This window comes from Lissotriton helveticus, chromosome 9 (genome assembly GCF_964261635.1).
Source record: "Lissotriton helveticus chromosome 9, aLisHel1.1, whole genome shotgun sequence".
NCBI classification, from domain to species: Eukaryota; Metazoa; Chordata; class Amphibia; order Caudata; family Salamandridae; genus Lissotriton; species Lissotriton helveticus.
The window spans coordinates 784,633,340-784,653,900 of record NC_136070.1 but is presented as its reverse complement, the minus strand read 5'-3'; the positions used below and the strand labels follow the sequence as shown (position 1 = coordinate 784,653,900).

At 48.7% G+C, this 20,561-nt stretch overlaps 1 protein-coding gene across 3 annotated transcripts in view; it reads right to left on the bottom strand.

Moving 5' to 3' along the window:
- SYMPK (symplekin scaffold protein) overlaps nt 1–20,561 on the bottom strand; it is a 1,116,254-nt gene that overhangs the window by 906,885 nt on the left and 188,808 nt on the right. For all 3 annotated transcript variants that reach the window (XM_078660908.1, XM_078660909.1, XM_078660907.1), the window contains 2 exons: nt 7,300–7,539; nt 6,311–6,462 (listed from right to left, as the gene is read on the bottom strand). In XM_078660908.1, coding sequence (XP_078517034.1) covers nt 6,311–6,462; nt 7,300–7,539 — 392 coding nt within the window. The remainder of the gene's footprint in view (nt 1–6,310; nt 6,463–7,299; nt 7,540–20,561) is intronic.

Below are 20,561 nucleotides of genomic sequence, written 5' to 3'. Positions count from 1 at the left end.
ATGTAGCGTTTAGGGGAGGGAGAGTAAAGTTCAGTCCATCACTGCCTGAAGTCTGGGTTTTTTCAAATGATGTGATCATGCTAGTAAATGAAAAACATTATAAAGCCTTCCAGCATGTTAATGTTAAGCACTGCTCACACCATCTCAGCTTGAAAATCGGAAATGATTCAAACATTTGAATCTACAAACAATCCGACACTGAAGGAAAAAACTATTACTTTCTTTCTTGCTTGGAGAACCCTACCTGGTCGCATATCTCGCCACACGCAGCCTCTGCCCCTGGGTCCAGGAACGCTGTAGGTCTCGCCGCTATTACCAACTCACGGCGGCTGGAGACTACAGCTCCCAGTGGGCTTTGCGTGTACTTCCGGTTCCCGCAGCCAGCGCGCCCGGAGGCGCTACAAAGGCGGGCCAGCCCCTCGGTGGAGCGGGAGGCTTTCTTTCTTGCTTGGAGAACCCTACCTGGTCGCATATCTCGCCACACGCAGCCTCTGCCCCTGGGTCCAGGAACGCTGTAGGTCTCGCCGCTATTACCAACTCACGGCGGCTGGAGACTACAGCTCCCAGTGGGCTTTGCGTGTACTTCCGGTTCCCGCAGCCAGCGCGCCCGGAGGCGCTACAAAGGCGGGCCAGCCCCTCCGCGTCGCGGGACGCGCGCGGGCAGCGCCGGGCGGAGCCCGGGCAGAGGGCGGGCCGTCTGTGGCCGTCAGGGGCTGACAGAGGCTGGGCTGGGCCACGTCCCTTTCTTCTTACCAACCACGTCGACTCACGCTTGGTGCCTGTTGCTCTCCTGTTGCCAAAACCATGTCTACACGCTCTGGTAAGCCTCTCAGGGGTGAGCTCGAAAGGGGATCTAATGCCGCGAGCCCCGTGATAGGGTCAATGGACCGCTTCATTACCAGGGTAGCGGCAGTGATTGAAAAGGAGATCGCCATCTCTGAGCGGCGTCTATCTGAAGTATATCTCCCCGCAAGTCGCTTATTACTGGGGGTAGACGCCCAGTCGCTCACACCAGCCATTACCCGGGTTCAACCAGGTACCCCCCCTAGTTTGGACAGTGCTCCCTTGGAACCCCTCCATCTGACTGGTATTGAGCAAATCATTGATAGGTTGGAATCTCAGGCCGCTCTTCATCCTATAGACACTTTGGAAGATGATGGCCGTAGTAATTGCTCCGCATCACTACTACCTATTCTGTTAAGTGATGTTACTGGAGACCCAGAGTCCCCTAATTCCCCTGTACGTACCGCAGTTGTACTAGATGGAAAGCTAGTTGGGGCTTCTCCTGTTAGCGTGACTCGTGATACTAGGCAGGAGTTTCCCCTCGTAGGTAAAAAATTGCGCAAACGCAAGAAGGGTAAACTAGTGAGACAGGCCGCCCTCTATCAAAGAGTAAGGAAGTCTCCTGTGCCAAATTCAAGTATTACAAGGGGTGCCCCTATGCTGAACGAAACTGATACAGAAGGGGATGTACTGATTTCTCCAAAGGGCCCTCACACAACTAAGGTCCCAAAGCGAGCTGACTTGGTAGCGGTCGAAAATATTCTGGAGAAGGTACATAACCTCTTGAAACCATTAATAACTCAAGTGAAGAGTCTAGGGGAGAGGATTGACAAACTAGAGCAGTCAACTCTGGATGGGTTACACTCACTCAAGACAACAATTAAATTAGCAACCAGAGTCACTTTAAATAAGGATGTGGGTGTAAAAGGGAATGATCTATTAGCGCAGAAAGGCCCTGATCCCCAAACAACCCAAAATAAAGCTCCTCTTAACAATCTAGTAATTCCAACTCCAAAATCTCCTCCGAATCTGAATCCAGGTCCAAGACAAAAGGGACTTCCAGCAAATAAAGAGCCTGAGAAAAATAAGCCAAAATCCCATTCTCAAAAACAGCAACAGACAACTGAGGGCAAAAACGCAGTCCAACAAAAATTAAAAGGTAGCAGTAAACCCAGCAGCCCAACGACTAGGAAAGCCCCCAGGCCTGCAACACAATGTTCTGTCCCAGCAATCTTCTCACAGGCCCCCAGTATCCGCCCACGACGGATCCCCCCAATTAATCTCCCACCAGACTGTCAACCATTTGTTGCAGTCATGGTTAATGTGCCTCCCCTAAAGGATGGCCAGTTGGAAAACCACCAATCACTTAAGAACAAGTGTATACACTGGCTGAAGGCAAATAAACCAATCCCTCCAGGTATGGACGGCATTATTTTAAGTGTCCGTAGAGTGGGATGGGTGGGGCAAGGGAAAAAAATGCTGGAAGGGGACTGTGTAATTATAAATTTCCAAGACTATAGAATGGTCCCATCCATTTGTACTCCTATTAAAAATATGGGGGCCCCGGGGGTGAAACTGGTAGACCTCACGTATTTTTACCCTAGGCATCTTGTGAGTCCAATTGGAGGAAGTGTAAGTTCTCTTAATTCGGGCCAAAACTGGGCCGGGGTTGTAGGAGGCGACAGGGAGAAACATATGTGGGCAAATGGCCCCTGCTGACTGGACTCAGTGAGGAGAGCAGAACGAGTAGAAGTACCACCCACCAAAATAAACGTTGTAAGTGGAATAGGAGAGTCTACAACAACTCCACAAGATCCCTGCTCTCCTCGGTTATATAGGGGGAGCCCTATGGATAGGGGCTTCCAAGCGCCCAGCGACTATCCAGCTGTGACGGACCTAGCCTTTAAGGTTTTCAGCTGGAACATCGCAGGGATTGCTGGAAAATTGGCCCTCCCAGATTTCACTGCGTGGGTCGACAAGCACTCCTTGTGCCTCTTTCAGGAAACTTGGAGCTTGATACCGGTCCATAGGGTGGGTTTTTCCTCATACTCCTCTCCCGCGCGGGCCTCGGAATCTGGGAGAGGCCGCCCAGCCGGCGGCCTTCTCATTTGGGTCGCGGCATCTTTGAACTGTAGAGTGGTGGACTATCCCACAGGTTCCCCGGACATACAAAATATTACCCTTATAGACCAAAGGGGAAAAATTGTTCTAAACATCTTTAATGTGTATGCTCGGGGTACAAAGGGTGGGAGAAAGTCTCCAGTGATAGCTCTTCTCGAGACCCTGCTAAATAACACCCCCCATAAGACCTGCACCCTGGTTGCCGGTGATATGAACTGTACGTTCGAGCCTCTGGGCTCGGATGTTTCCCTCGACCAGGATGAGGAAGATGCCAGGTGGGGGATCCCGGCTCTGGACATCGCACCGATTAAAAAGTGGACAGAAGTGGCGCTCCAAATATACTCCCTTACTCTTGAATTTAATCTAAGGGCAGCGAATGGGAGGACTTCCTTGGATAGGGGGGGTGCTCACACCTACAACAGACCAGGGCACACCTCTAGGCTGGATTATGTCCTAATAGATGTGTGCTTATGGCCTTATGTGAAGGACATGCAGGTGGTCCCTTCGACAGAAAGCGATCACAACCCTCTCTCCCTAGAAATGGAACACTGGTGGCAACCCCAATGGAAGGCCAACTTTAAAGTGGCGCGTGTACCACTAGATGAATCTGAAGTCTCCCCATGTGGTAGAAGAATTAAATGGGCGAAACTGGTCCTATCCGAGGCGAAGGTTGGGGAAATCCAATCCCATTTAAACCGCGCGGTAACATCCTTGGACTCTTCGCTAGAAGGGGTGGGTAAAGTGAGTGGGTTATTTCTCTCTCTGATTGAAGCCCTAACCAATGTCTTTATCCTGTCCTCTAAAAAGCCGGGCACAATAGGAAATAAAAAAAAAGTTTGTGAGGGGTGGTATACCCAAGCCTGCAGGACCCACAAGACAAAGCTAGTCGAGGCAGTTAAATCTAAAAGGATGATCCATGAGGCTAGGAAGGCTTATAAAAATATCCTTAGTTCGGCTAGAAGGGAGTGGGAAGAAAAATACTGGGAGGACCTACTCCAGGCTAGCAAAATCAGGGACTCCGGGGTGTTTTGGAATCTGATAAGGAAACGGACCAAATCCGATGCAGCCATGAGACCCTGCAGCATCCCGCCTCAAAGTTGGGCAAAGCACTTTGGGTCTTTATACCTCCCACCAGACGGGGAACTGTCTGTGGGAATGGATCTTACGCTAGCTATTGAACCTCATGCCTATGACCTTTTCACTCCCTTAGAGATTGAGGGGGTTATAGGCTGGGTGGCACCACGCAAGGCACCGGGCCCGGATGGCCTTCCGGGTGATCTGATGAGGGCTTACCCAATGGAATGGGGAAGGATCATAGCAGCTCTCCTAAATGATATTATGAGGGGAGGAGCAGTACCAGAATCCTGGAAAGGGGCGGTGGTAGTCCCCATCTATAAAAAAGGTTGCAGGGAAACCCCAGGAAACTATCGCCCAATAAGTCTGATAGACTCCACCCAAAAGATAGCTGGCAAAGCTGTCCTAGGTAGGATCCTCCATTGGGTGGAGGAGAATAAAATCCTATCAGACTTTCAGGCAGGTTTCAGGGCTGGTATGGGGACTATAGAGCAGGTGTTTAGGTTGTCCCTCTTGGGGTGGAAGGTGGTGGAACTGGGCAAGGGCAGTCTTTACTTAGCCTTTATAGACTTGAAGACTGCCTTTGATCTAGTTCCCCGGGAAGAGCTCTGGAGGGTCCTTTGTGAGTTGGGGCTACCACCTTACATCTTGTCCCTTCTTATAAGCCTTCATGCCCACACTTTTGCACAGGTCCGTTGGGGCAATAACGGAGAACTCACGGAAAAAATACCAGTGTCTAGGGGCGTAAGACAGGGTTGCGTCCTGGCGCCCACCCTATTCTCGCTATATCTGAACGGGGTGGTAAAACATCTTCAACAAGAACCAGCTGACGCCCCCTGTCTTGGAGGTGTCCGCATCCCAACCCTGCTCTTTGCGGACGACACGCTCCTGATTTCGAAGACCCCACAAGGACTACAGAAACTTCTAACACGATTCCAGGAGTTCTGTGTTGCAAAAGGGCTAACAATAAATGTGGACAAAACCAAATACCTAGTTGTTAACCCACCTAAAAAATTGGGCCGCCCACCTACACTCAACTCTATTCCCCTGGAGAAAGTAGCCGAATTCGACTACCTTGGCATTCGGATTACGGACAGGATGACATGGGCAAACCACATTGAAAAAATGGTCCTTAACCACAGGAGAGTAGGAGGAGCTCTAATGAGGGAATATAGGGCCTCAACTAGGAGATCACTTACCCCAGTACTTGACATCTACAAGGCCAAAGTAGCGACATCAGCCTTGTATGGGGCAGAACTGTGGGGTCATTGCCGTCTGGATGCCCTAGTTACTGCTGAGAGCAAGCTATTAAAATCTTTCATCGCTCTCCCTCTGGGCACACCATCAGTACCTGTGAGGATGGACACGGGATGTAAAAACATTAAAGACCAGGCCCAGCTTCGCCCGCTCCTGTTGTGGGCACGGATTTGGAGGTGCGAAGAACTAAAATCCTATGCTGATGCATTGAGAGACATAATGAGCCAGGGGGGTTGGGCCGAAATAAAATGGTTAAGGGACACCAAAAAGTTGCTGGAGAATATAGGACTAGGGGATTGCTGGACATCCCGCTCAGCCCCTCCAAAAGAAGTTGTCAAGGCGCTTTTTTGGAAATGGATTGCTGAGCGCCTAATCTCTAGCCCAAATCACTGCAGGTCCACTGCCACCTTTTTACAAATTAAAGACACTGTGGCCTTTGAACCTTATTTGGACTTGATTACTCTCCCCTTTGATCGTGCCCTTTACTTTAAATTTAGAGTTGGTTCCCTCCCGTTGGGTGCCCTGGTATCGAAATGGTCAACAGCGGGTCGCACTTCTCCCAACTGTGCATGTTGCCCGACTAAGATTGAGTCTATTGTGCACGTTTTATTTGAGTGCCCGGATTATGCAAGGCCTAGGAGCTCCTGGCTGAAACCACTCTGCCGTAATATGGGCACACGCAGTTATTTAGTAGCCTTGCGTATCCTAAGCACGGACACTTCCCCCCCAATAGTCTGTGGAATTGCTAAATTTTTAAAGCAGTTTTGGCATATTCGATGTAAGAGACTGTCAGTAGCCGTTTAATTCTTGTTTTAGCTAAATTATTAACGGATTTTATATCCTTTTATCATTCTTAAACATTTTAATATTTCTTACTGACTTCTTATGGCATAAACTTTTTTGTATATTGTATTGATTGTATTTTGTATGTGCTTATAAGATATCTCTGAGTATCGAATAAAAGCTTATGACTGACTGACTATTACATTAATTATAATCACCCATCAATTGAGGGGCACTAACATGTTTTTAGATACTTAATTGTTGCAAAAAGGAATTGTAGCCTAGAACCCACCAGATTTGCTACATTCTCTGGTGTCAGAAGAGGCTGCAGGAAGTCAGCAGTGATATCTGTCTCAGTTTGGACGCTTGGAGCCGAGGGTTTTGAAGCGGGTGCAATTATAGTCTCAATGTCTTTATCTTCATCATCCTCCACAAGAGGGGTTTCTGCAAAATCAGAGAAAATAAGGACACACAAATATTAAGAGGGGACGCTTTGTAACTCCGAGAGCTTCAAGATAGATGTATAGCTTTCAGTTTTTCACTGCCACAATTTTCCAAGATTTGAATCCCTTTAGGTTCTATCACTGATTTGCCCGAAGACAAAATAATGAACACCAAGTGTGTCAATATCAGAGCCACTGCACAAGCACAAAGCTCCACAGATACATGACAAAATGTCACTTCAACAAAGAAAATTTGCCAATTTGTTTCAGTAAAATTCATCTAAATGGTCTGAATTCATCTTCCAAATCAAGACGTCACAAAAGCATGAGATTCTGATGATCATACACAAGAAGAGTGACCATTTACAGGCTGGATCACAACCAAACTAGCAGTGCTGACAGAAAACATGGTAAATTGGGCAAAAAAGGCAATACAATTTGTTTACCACTGCACTACCTGCCATTAGCCCAGTCCATCGTGACCACTGGATGGACACCATGCAGAAAATAATATGGTGGAATAGCAGGAAACCTCTCTTGGTGTATTTTCAAAGTCAAGGTAAAGTTTGTAAGACGGCTACCATTGCAGTGTTTTGAATTATTTTATTAGAGCCATTTCTTGAGAAAAGAGACTAATTCAACATATGCAACACACACACACAATTTACTTATTAAATTACTAAACCCCACACAGCCGATCTGACCACTGCCTTGATTTCTTAAGACTATACCAAAAAAAATATTAATCTCCTGCCCCTCTTCCCCCAAAAATAACAAATTGTCTGCTCTTTTCATTTTAAAGACCCTCTATGTTGTTGTTGCAACAGCTTTGTCTTACCGATTTTGATCTTCTTCTGCCCTTGCTCAGCATCTTCACGCTGACGTTTTCTGAACTCTTTCAGGTTAGGCATGTTACGTGCAATCTCTTGCTGCTGTGTGCCTAGATCCAGAAGCAGAGTAGTAATCTGGGCCTGGAACTCTACAGAGGATGGGTGTTTAAGAACGCTCAACAGGTGCAACTTGAGGTTTTTCCTCACGGAGCTCACTTGAGATTTGGCCAAAGTTGGAGGTAGGTTTGCTGTGACAAAAAAAAACCAAAATAAGTAATGTAGGCAGTGTCAAAAGATGTACATAGGAGAGGATTCTCACTAAAACCTGTAGCCAAAGAATGGCATGGACAACTACAAGTTCATACAACAAGACTACATAATTTTAGAACGGTAATCAAATATGACAGTATTACACAACTTTTCAGTCCTTTAAAAGTACTTTGAAGGCAATACACTATCTCCTGCACAATAATTCATACTTCCAGAGGACTACAGAAAAAAGCAGAAGCAACAGTTTCTCAGGATCTGACTGGCACCAGGCTCCAACGAAATGTGATCAAATTAGGTCTATCACACCACTCACATTTTGGTGCTTATAAAAAGCTACATTATGATTTTTTGCGTACCTACAATGAGTAGGAGCCATAGGGTGCAGATAGATACAAGATATCAACCGTTATCTAAAATCACATGAATGCCTTCCTATTTTAACAACAGGATACGCAAAGACTCTGAAGGTATTGTTATGTTATGTTATGTTATATTTATTTTTATATAGCGCACGGCTACTCAAAAAGAGTGTCCCGGCGCTTTAAGTAAGGAGAACTGCAGCACAATAACATAACACAGTAAAAAAAGAAGAAGAAAAGAACACAGAAAAAGCAAACAACTGGACGGCCTACTGGGTAAACAGCCAAGTCTTGTGGCCTTTCCTAAAAACAAGTAGACTGGTGGCTCCCCGGAGTGTGAGCGGCAGTGAGTTCCACATCTGTGGCGCCAACAAACCGAAGGAGCGGCCACCCAGGCGGGCTCTCTTCACTCGCGGGACAGTCGCCAGGAATAGAGATTCTGATCTCAGAGAACGAGCCGGGAGGTAAAAGACAAGTCTCTTTTGGAGGTACTTCGCTCCCACCTCATGGAGAGCCTTATAGGCCAAAGTCAACGCCTTAAAAGCAATCCGTTTGCGGATGGGAAGCCAGTGCAACGTCTGCAACAAACCCGACGCACTGGCTCGTCTGTTCAGACCAAAAATGGCCCTCGCGGCAGCGTTCTGCACGACTTGGAGCCGCTGTAGCAGATACTCTGGTAGGCCCAGGTAAAGAACGTTCAATAATCTAACCTAGAGCCGATCAAAGCCTGCACAGTCAGCTTCCTATGCTCCTCAGACAAAAGGGGCAGAAACCTCCGCAGCATCTTTAGGAGGCCATAGCACATGCCCGTCACACCAAGGATCTGGGCTTTCAGCGTTAGCCCCTTGTCGATCTTGACCCCCAAGTTCTTAGCAGTTTGGGAAGAGCAAGACGGGGGGAACATATTAATAGGCCACCAGGCCTGCCAGTCTGGCTCCGTATCGCACCCAAAGAAGAGTACCTCGGACTTATCGGAATTGCACTTGAGGCTGTTCAGTTGGAACCATTTAAAAACAGCCCCAAGGCAATCCCGGATACTCTCCCCATCAAAGTCCTCTCCTCTCTTACAAGAGAAGAGGAGCTGGGTGTCGTCTGCGTAGGATACGATCTGGGCCCCAAATGACTCCGCCAACGCCGCCAAAGGGGTCATAAAGATGTTGAAAAGGGTCGGGCTCAATATAGAGCCCTGTGGAACCCCGACTCCCAAAGGCGGCATCACGGCGGAATCGGAGGAGGCCCAGACCGTTTGCCGGCGGCCAGCTAGAAAGGAAGAAAACCAGCTGAGCACCGTCCCCCGTAGGCCGATCTCATAGAGTCTTGCGAGAAGGCCATCATGGGGGACGGTGTCAAAGGCCGCCGACAAGTCCATCATCACCAGCAAGGCTTTGCCCCTAGTATCCAGAACCCCTTTGATGGTTTCTGAAACCTCTAGGAGCGCGGTCTCTGTGCTTAGATTTGGGCGGAAGCCAGACTGGGTAGCGTGCAGAATCTCGTGTGTCTCTAAAAAATTGGAGAGCACCGTCTGAACGTGCTTCTCCAAAATTTTCGTGAGAGCCGGCAACAGAGAAATAGGCCTATAATTGACTGGGGCCTTCGAATCAAGACCAGGCTTCTTAAGCAGAGGGATGACCATTGCCTGCTTCCAGGCCAGCGGAACCACTCCCTGGCTCAGCGAGAGGTTCAGGAGAGGGTTCGCCAGCGGATTAATCACTTCCGCGATTTTCGCCAAAAATTTGGCCGGGCAAGGGTCCAAAGGCGACCCAGATTTAAGCTTGCCCATAAGCGCTAAGGAAGCAGGGGCTGAAATAGGTGGAAACACAGCCAACGTCGCACCTTGCGTAGTCAGAGAGAACATAGCCTCAGGATTGATCGGCCCCGCAGGTGCTCTCGGTGGAAAAGAATCCTGTATAAGTCTGATCTTGCTAGTAAAAAAATCAGCAAGATCCGAAGCCCAGGATTCAGAGGGCATCTCTTCAGATGTAACGGACCGTGGGGCCATGAATTCTCTCACTATGGTGAAAATCTCCTTACAGGAGTTAGAGGCGGCTTCTATCCTCCCTGCAAGGTAGGCCTTTTTTCCAAGGCGAATGTCCCGGTGATAGGCCTTAACCGCCATCTTATAGGTCAGCCTATCCACAGCATCGTATTGTGCCCGCCAGGCTCTTTCGGCTACCTTACACTGCTGCCGCATAGCCGACAGTGCTGCGGTAAACCAGGGAGCCGACACCTGTTTCGATGTCAAGCGGGGGGCCAACACCGGGGCAAGATCGTTTAGCCTATCTAAAAGCCATGCTTGCAAGGACTCCAAGTCCTTCTCCAGGTCGCCTGAGAGGGGGCAGGGGTGATCCAGGGCAGCCTGGGCCAGCATCGCAGGGGTCACTCGATGGTAAGCCCTAGATACTCGGCCCTGCTGCTGTGGCACAGAAATAGACAATTTAGCTGTGCCTCTAATCGAGAATTTAGCAAGCCGATGGTCTGACCATAACACCGGGAGAATCTCTTTCACCTCAAGAGGGGATGTTGAGAAGACCTGGTCAAGAGTATGCCCCTTATCATGCGTGGGCCCCTGAAGGTAAGGGATAAGGCCCAGCGGGGCCATGGCCTCTAATAACTTAGTAGCGGCCGGGTCCGACGGATCATCCATCCGGAAGTTGAAATCCCCGGCTACTATACAGTGTTCTGCTTTCAGGGCCAGTCCCAGCAAAACCAGATCAAGGTCTTCAAAAAACGTTCCAGATGGGCCAGGTGGACGGTATACTAATAATGCACTCAGTGTCCATGAAAATAGTTACTGCTCTTGTTCAAATCACAGTAAAAGTAGACTCAACTGGTCATTCTGTCAGAAAGGACCTAATAATTAGCCCGTGATTTTGCCAGTGCAAACATATCTGCCTCTCCAAATAAGCAAAAGAGAACCAATTGCTGCCTGCAGGGGGGATATGCCACCAAGACATCTGCCTAGTCTAACCTACAACTAGTCTCGGGACAAAAAGCATTTTCAGGTTTTGGCGTGTGCTAAATACGTGGTAGATACTCCCTCTTATGTATTTTATGGATCAATAAAGTGACTCAGAAGTTCATGACTGCAGAAAGAGAAATCCACAATAAGGTTAAGATCTCAGAGGTGGCTTGGAATATTGCCTTCCTTAAATACGGCATGTTTATCTATAGTGTTACAGTCCAATGCCTACCGTAAAACATTCAGGAAAGAATGAGGTTTCCTGACCTCAAGATCAGAGTGACATATGGAGATACAACCAGAAATACAGAGGTTAGGGCTTACAAATGTTTCTCAACACTTTATGATCAACCGTTGGGAGTAGTTCACAAACGGACAGTAAAAAAAACTAAAAAAAACTGTGCCCAATCAGTAATGGAAAGAAAGTTGGGGGATCGTTGCCCGTGCCAAAATGAGAAGGCCTTTATTGTGGAACTAGAAAGCATGTAACAAAATGATTATTAAGACATTGCAAGGATATACAGGTAATTTAACAATTACCAAACCTAAAGAATTTTTTTTATTTAAATTTAGTGTCTTGTTCATGTTTCCAGAAAATTCAACAGGTTCTGAAATCCTGCCATTTCTCCTAAGGATTCATTACAGCCAGTCTACTTTCTACATTGCAATTTGAAAATCCTTGGTGTGAGAAAAGGCCTCTTTTGACATGGTTAGCCCCCACTTTTTGCCTAGTATTAGATGAGGTTTTAATTGTAGTGTACATGGCCCCTGCCAACCAGGTTTCCTGTGCCAGTGCTTCTTCCCTAAAACATATCCACCACTGGAACTTCTCCCCCGTGAAAGTCCCTAGTAAGTGGTGTCCTGGGAACTAGGACCTGGAAGCTGAAGAGAGTCACCTGGGACCCACCATGCTATTGCCCTTGTAGCTTGTACGCCCTTGTGAGGGGAAAAACGACAGTCAACATGGCATCCTGTCTGGGTCTCATGCCAGCCAGCACTGCCTGTAAGTATAGGTAAGTCATCCCTCTAGCAGGCCTTACTGCCCTAAGGCAGGGTACACTATAGTACAGGCGAGGGCGTATCTGCCTGAGTAGATATGCCCCAGCAATACTTAAATCAATTCTTGAATATTGTAAGTGCCAGGGAAGCCATAAGGAGTACATTGTGGAGACACAACAAATAGAGTTCCCCAGCACCATGATGGCTTCCCTGAAACTAGGAGTGCTTGATACCGAACAGCTACTGGTAATAAATCCACACTAATGCCTGTATGAGAATTATTTAAACATGTACTCAGAGGTGTCCATTGAACGACCATGGTGTCAGCACTGACTGGCTTCAGGCAACCTGCTGTACACAGACATGTTTCTGGACCCCTGGGTGGAGAGCCTCTGCTCTCTGGGACAAGAAACAATGCACAAGCTGGGCAGAGGTGTCACACCTATTCCCCCCAGGATGGGCCAGTGCTCGAACAGAAAGCTTCAAAGGCATGCCACGTTTGTGACACAACCCCCAGCCTCTGCTGCTAGCAGCAGATGGCAGCCCCCGGTTTACACCCCCACTTTGGGCGGGAAAACTCAGAAAGGCTAGGAGGTGGACCCACCTTTGACAACTCCACGCTTAAGGAGGAGAAGGCAAAGATAAGCACACTTCTCAGTCCCCTCCATCTTGAAGCTGAGGGGACTCCTCCAGTCAGGGCTAGGTCTATGCCCCCCTCCCACAGGAGGGTGGTATAATAGTGGGTGTAGTGACCCTAGGTATGGTGGCCATTGGCCCCACCTACTACTACCCTAAAACACCCCTTACATTTTGCATTTCGAGGGATCCCCCAGACCAAGAAACTAGATCTGGGACAACCTAAGATGAAAGAAGACAACCCTGCAGAGAAGACTGAAGAGGACAACCGCCTTGTCACCAGTCCTCCCGGCCGGTCTCCAGCTTTGACGAACCTGTGACCTGTCTTGCAGCCAGTGACCTCTGAAAACCCTGGGAGGACAGCTGCCATAGAAAAAGACTCCAATCTCCTGAGAACTACAGCCCTGTCCATAGGAATCAAACTACAAGGCCTCCTGATTCAGGCTGATCAGCATCTCTTGCCCACTCTGCACCGGACACCCATGGCCAGAGTCTGAGTGGCTCACCTGTCCAGTGAAGCCTCCCCAGCGATCCTGACGGCCAGTATGGGGACTCTGACATCAAAAGGCACCTCTGCACCCGAAGCCCCTGGGCCTTGGTGAGCTGGACAGAGGGTACCGTTAGACCCCCCTACACATCTACTTACCTCTGCTGTCACTGGTCTCCCGTCTGCAACCTCCGGTGCAATGCCTGCTGCCCGTTTTGTCAAAAGAAGAATCTCCACTCAAAAGCATTTGGCGCCCAACGCTGAATTTGCACCCTGCACCCAGCAGCCAGAGTGACGCGGGTGGTGTACGTTTAGTGCAGTTTTGTGACTCCCTTGTGCTTAAGCTAACCCCCAAAGCTTGGACCTGCAACCGATTTACTTTTCTTTTCTTTCTTTTTTATTGAGTGTTTCATAGTCATACATCGTATATATACCACTGGCATACAATGCAAAAACGCTCATCTAAATACAACATAACAGAACCATAATACATGATAATCAGCAATTAAATGTAGGTACTTTCCTTAGATCAGTGTCCAACAGTCATGTACATGTCTCTTTTTACTCTTACCACAAAATACAGAAGAAATACATCGTCCAGGTAGCTCAGTCCCTTGGAAAAACTCCACCTCAGGCATTGCTCAGTCAGAGTCTACTTCACTGCGGGCCAGCAGGTATTCTCGCAGTAGGGCCCAGACATCTTTGGGTTTGGAAGAAATCGTCAGTTTCTCGGCATAGAGCTCCAACTGCTCTCGACAGTACACCACGTCTTTAATCCACCCATCGGCATTAGGGCTCAATCGACTGTCCCATGTAAACAAGGTCCGCCTCTTTGCCAATAGTAGGGCCACTCTCATAAACCTACCTAGTACACCTTTTATTTGGGGGACATATCCCAATAGACACACTAATGGCGTGCATTGCAACTACGGCCCGTCATGGTATGTATAAGAGCGATAACCTTCTCCCAGTAGCAGAGTACCTGCCCACACTGCCAGGCTAGATGAAGAAAGTCGGCCCCTTCTCTGCCACACCTGTTACAACGGTCCGACTCTCCAAGTCCCATCCTATGCAATTCTTGAGGAGTATGGTATACTTGGTGTAGACATTTTAAATGGATGATGTGTAAATTACTATTTGACGTCAAGCACCCTGTTAGCAAGCAAATCTGTTCCCACTCTATCTCAGTGACCGGGGGTCTAGTAAAGTATTCCAGCGTGCCATACTCTTGTCCATGTCAGGGGTTGCTTCACCCTGAACTGCTTTATGAAGTTTAGTGATCAGCTTCTTCCGTTTTGGGGCTGTGATCACCAATTGCAATGCTTGCAGAGTTGCCGGCTCATCAGGGAAACCAGTATAATGCTCCATCATTGCCCGTCTCGATCTATAGCAGGTGAATTGAAACAAAAGTGTGGGGTTCTGTATGTACCCTAACTCATCACTCGTAATATACTACCCGTCAGGGAATAAGTCACTCAGGAGTGTGAGACCTTCCTCCTTAAGTGGGATGCCTGGCTTCACCTTGGGGGTGCCCAGGAGTGGGCATTTCACAGGGAAAAGCCAGGAGGGGTTCCACAGCGGTATGCTTACAGCGCCAAGAAACCCCATGGGGTATAAGTGCGCTTTACAAGTACAAATTCATTTTCATTCATTTTCATAGTCTTGAGCCACAGATAAAGCAGCGTGTCCAGCTATGGGCAATGCTTGTGCATTGAGAGAGAGTTTATTTGCACGCTTTCCAATTGCCTGCTATGCTGCAATCGTAACATCCAACGTGTTAATCTCCTCCCGGGCGTCCGTCTATTAACATGTGTAAGGACACTACATAAAGGAACAGGGCGAGCGTCTCCCTCCTCCACTGACACATGCGGGATATAGTCATGAGGCTTATACCAAAAATACGCATACTGTGCTTGTCCACATAAGAAGTAGGGGGCATTAAACCCCCCCCCTCTCTTATGTCAGGGTCAGTGTGCGCCAACTAATGCTCGGTTGTTTGGTTCCCCAAACCAATCTTAGCAGCTGATTTTGGACTGTTTTAAAGCAATGCTTGGTCAGCTGGACCGGGATGTTGCAAAATAAATATTAAAACTTAGGAAGGATGACCATCTTTTTTATGGCTATTCGGTCCGCCAGAGACAGTGGCAAACCAACTGTCAACCTGTTGAACCAACGCTACGTATGCTCTGCCATAATTCTCTCGGACCACAACCTCAGGGTCTCGGTGTATCCACACCCCCAAATATTTGACTGGTTCAACGGACCAGACCAATGGATACTCAACCTGGGGTGAGGCTGTACCCGCCGTCAAGGGAATAATGACAGACCCAGTTTATTTGGAGTCCTGAAAAAGGGCTAAATTTGATATATTCACGTATGGCCTGGGATAGACAGCGCTGCGGCTCCCAAACAAAGGACCATGTCGTCCGCATATAATGAAATCCCAACTGGTTGGTTATTGAAATTTAGCACTGCGGCCCTGTGAGATTGTCGGATCTTACACGCCAGAGGTTCCAGTACTATGGCGAACAGAAGTGGGGAGAGGGGACATCCTTGCCTTGTGCCCCGCTCTATATTAAATGGCGCCGATGAAAGGCCGTCCACCCTAATTCTCACCGATGGCACAGTGTATAAAACCTGTATCCAGCGGATGAAGACCAGGGGGAAGCCCATTCTGTGCAAAATGTGTAACATATACTGCCATTCTATAGAGTTGAACTCTTTTGCAGCATCCAGAAGCACTGCAGCGGCCGAAAAATCAGGATTGAGTACATGAAACATGGCAAAAATAGTGGGTAGATTAAGGGAAGTAGATCGCCCCGGGATAAACCCGGCTTGGTCTGGGAGTACCAAGAGTGGCATCAGGGGCTGTAATTTAGAGGCGAGAACTTTCGCTCATATTTTTGCGTCTAAGTTTATAAGAGACAGTGGGCGGTATGAGTCACAACGTTCTGAAGGCTTATCCTTCTTTAATAGGGTAATGATTAAGGCCTGCCTCAAAGAGGGAGGGAGACTACCCGACTCATGAGCTTCTGCATACATTTCTAACAAATGTGGTATGATAAGGTCCGCATATGCCTTATAGAACTCTGCAGTGAGGCCACCTGGACCGGGGGCCTTATTGTTCGGGAGGGATAATATAGCATCCCTTACATCTTCTTCGTCAATGGGTAGACTAAGATATTTCCAGTGTACGTCTGACAGCCATGCACAGGCCGTATCATTGAAGTAATCGTTCATGGCACTCTCGTCCATCCCGCCCTGTGTTGAATACATAGTGGCATAACATTTCTGGAATTGTTCCACTATTGCATGTTGAGAATAATACTCTTCTCCATCAGCATCAATAACATGATCGATCGGGGAGTGATCAGACCGGGGAGTGATCAGACCTATCCCGTAACAGATTTGCCAACGTCCTACCCGGTCTCCCACCCTCGTCATAGGTCCAGGTCACATGTCTCTTGGATAAATACTTTACTTCTGATTCCGCTAGAGAATTATATTCCTCAACATGTTCGTGAATTTGGGCCAGTGTTTCCCTAGATGCCACTTGTACGTATTGGGCCTCAAGATCCCCTAGTTGTTTTTCTAATGTAGAGAGTTTCCCCCTAATGTCCCTAAGGATCCACGACGAAGTACTGATACACATCCCCCTAATTGTTGCCTTAAAGGCTTCCCAAAGGGTCGCCAGGCTCTCAACCGAGCCCATGTTTAAGTCGAAATACTGTATGATAGCAGTCTTGAGAGTGTTGGCATATATCTGATCGAGAAGTGATTCTGCTCTAAACCGCCATGTGAACTGCCTGTGTGGATTGGCGGGTATAGTCAATTCAAGGAGAACCGGAATATGATCAGACAGAGTCTTTGGGCTCGTGTGAACCTCAGCTACCCACCCATTCGCCTCTTCATTCAGCAGCCAGTAGTCCAGACGAGACCAACTATTAAACGCTGGTGTTATGTGTGCACCTGCTAATACCACTTCATTTCGCAGACGCCAAGCGTCCACCAGTCCCATTTCCAGCATGACATCCCTCACATACTGTGCAACTTTTACCATCCGCGCACCAGTTGGGTTAGATTTATCCACTTGTGGGTTGAGATGTGTGTTAAGATACCCCGAGAATAAGGACCCCCCTCGCATATGTGGAGTGTGAGGATGCCAGCCGGTAAGCCGCCCATCGACACACCACCTTGCCTTCCATATGCTTACTAAGGTGGGTTTACTGCAACAGAGCAATTTTTACATTATGCCTCTCTAACTGCGCTAACACTTGCCTGGTCTTCTTATTTATTTATTATTAGAATTTATATTGCGCAACAGCTACCCAAAAAGGGTTTCCCGGCACATTTCTTGGGCGTGTTCAAACCACGGACGTTCCAAGTACTACATTTATACGTTTCTCCTTTCATCTATAGTGGTAATCATCATCATCATAACAAGCACTGACAATTCCAGAGCACATGCACCTATAGCTACACAACGTGAATATGTTATTGACCTTCAAGTACTGGACCTTTGTTGAGAAAACAATAGAACATACCCTCCCCTCCCTCCCTCCACCCACTTCAGCATCCCCAATTTGCCAAAGACTTGACCCTCTCGTAACTCCCAACCCAACAACAGCAACAGGAAATGGTAGGTCTGGTGGGAATCACCCATCGGGGGTTGTAGCGGTGATAGCCACTCCCAGGTCTGATAGGAAGGGGGCCGCCGATGTGTTACCTCCTCCCACTACCATAGCCAATCCAACAACCTTCTTATGCTGAAGACCACGCACAATATCTTGCATGCAGTGCTCCATTAGACACAGGCAGAATTACAGTATCGCATAGCAACAAGTGGCTCCTCAAACCTACAATGTTGTCACTACCCAGCAACATCAGCCAACCAAGTTCAGGCGCTTTGTGTCTTCAGTTGCCAACACTCATAGCGCTTGTCCTGTAAGTCATGCAGGCCTAACAAAAAACTGTGCCTCCATTGGAAAAGTCCTACAGAACCTCCTCACAGCATTACTAATTACCCAAAGGGCTAGATGTGTACCATTCTGTTACAAAGCACACATCCTCTCACTGTTCAGTCATCGACATCCGACGTGTGGGCTGGGGAGTTCCGCTGGCGTCGCAGAGATTTAGCGTGCTCCATAGCGTGTTTTGGGTTCGTGAAGATCTTACCGCTATCCGCAGCCCCAATCCGCAATCTTGCCGGATAGAGCATGGCATAATGGATTTGCTTTTTCAGCAGCACTTTCTTGACATTTTGAAATTCTTTCCGAGCAGCTTGCACCGTGGCCGTGAAATCTGGATAAAAAGAAAAAGCATTGCCCTGATGAGTGATCGAGCCTTTTTGACGGGTGATACGCAGTACTGTATCCCTATCTCTAAAATTACGCAACCTAGCAATTATTGGCCTCGGAGGAGCTCCAGGAGGAGGGCGCGCCGCCAGGGACCTATGTGCCCACTCCACGGCAAATAGGGGCGATAGTTCATCCTTGGCGCAGACATCTTGTAGCAGTGTCTCCAAGTAGTCCTCCAAACGCCCTACATTTGTGGATTCATGAAGGCCCAAAACGCAAATATTATTGCGCCTGGACCGCGCTTCGATGTCCTCATTCTTTGCTTGGATGACTCCTAAGAGTTTCGTGGTGTCTGACGTCTTCTCCACCACCTGCTGTAAGCCGTCCTCAGCGTCCGTGATGCGCTACTCCGCTTCTTGAATGCGCGTTGCCTGCTTGTCTAGTTTAGCGGAAAAATGATCCATCCTGCCATTAAGGGCCTCAATATTTCCATCTATTGCCTGGAGGCTTGCTTGAATGGCGGCAAGTGATTTCTCAAGGGCCGTAGGAGCCTGTGCTGATGACTCTAGCTCGGAGTCGGAGGCCGCGTTCTGCGACGACTTGCCGCCTTTGCGTAACTCAAATGTGAGGCGCTGTTGGTTTTTATCTGGTTTTCCCATGTTTCACTCAGCTGGTAACAATGACCCAGTGCGGCAAAATAAAACCGTTCCACACGTGTATTCAAGATATAAGCAGCGTCAAAGCTCGCCCCTGCTTAGTGCTAATATGATTGCCAAAGCGAGAGGAACCTTATTGTCGCCACCTGCCCCTCAGCAGCAATCGTGAATGGGCACCTAGTTACACAAACAATCCTGTATAGCAGTCAGGAATATTGCGTTGAGCAAATTTCTGTTACTAGTCCCAGATATCAAGGTCTCACTTCAGTCAAAAACCCAGCAGTGGTGCAGCAAGCTCACACCCCAGCTTATAGTGCACAGTATAGGACGGCCAGGTGGGGGAGGGGGAGCAACCATGTGGTATAGGGGATATGCAGTCCCCAATGTGCCCCTCAAAGCAAGAAAGCCAACGCGGGAAGTGTTCCTCTTCGCCAGCCTCCTCGCAATCTAATCTCGTCGCGTTGCACTTCCGGGGAGGGGAGGGGGGGCTAGGGGTTCTCTACCGCCTCAACGCCAGTCAGAGTTTCCTGGGTGCGTATAATTATAAATTCGCCAATGTGCACAGCGGGCGAGCAGGCAGGCAGTTTGTCAGGGGGGCAGCCAGCAACTCACCACTGTGTCGAAGCAGGGGGACGGGGGGCGTGTCCGACACTGCTCCCAGGAAGGCGTCTCAGGCGCGGCCCACTCGCAGCACTGGAGCCAGCCGGTTGTGTAGCGCGTTCTCTGTCCCTCTGTGCAGGGTCCCCTCTCACCTTCTGCTGCAGCCCTCACTCGTCCCCACGAGTCCATGCACCTCTCGAAAGCCTCTCGTCGTGTGGGCCTGCTGAGGCTGCTCTCCGATCCGCTCCAGCCGCTCCGACGGTGCAGACACACGCCGCTGGGGAACTCTGCAGACTGTTACTCCGGGTCACACCACCGCCATTACTTTAGCTCCACAACATGTCACGCGGTGCCGAGCTGTTCACATCGTGTCCCAAATCGGCCCAAAACACATCGCCAGCTCGACCAGGTGCCCAGCAAGTCAGTCTTGGGACTTAATTGAGTGGATGGCTCGGCTAGGGCAGGATAAATTCAGGACGTCGTTCGGCGGCCAGCAGAGCAGCACTACAGTGCGGCCATCTTGCCGAGCACCAAGCCACACCCCCCCTGCAACCGATTTACTTACCTGCAAGCAGTATGGCTTCGAGCACACCCAGTCTCTACTGAAACACGTTGGGCCGAACTCCGATTTTGACCTCAGCACCCAGTCACACCTGTGCCGATGGTAGAGCAGGTTTGATACTCACCCGACCCTTGCCCCTTGCTGAACTTTGGTTCTGAAGATTGGAACTGTAGAACAAGTTACTTACCTTCGGTAACGCTTTTTCTGGTGGATACAGTATCTGCCTGTGGATTCTTCACCTTATGAATATCCCCCTGCGCCAGAATTCCGGAAATTTTCCGTAGCTCTTTGCACTGACGAGGTCGTCACTGCGTCATGGCTCTGCATGACGTCACCGGAGCCATAATAAGACCACGTCGGCGTGATGTCAGTTCCACCCATTTTTTCCATGCCACAGAGGCAAAATGGGCAAACCGACATTTAGACAACGTATACATAGTATACA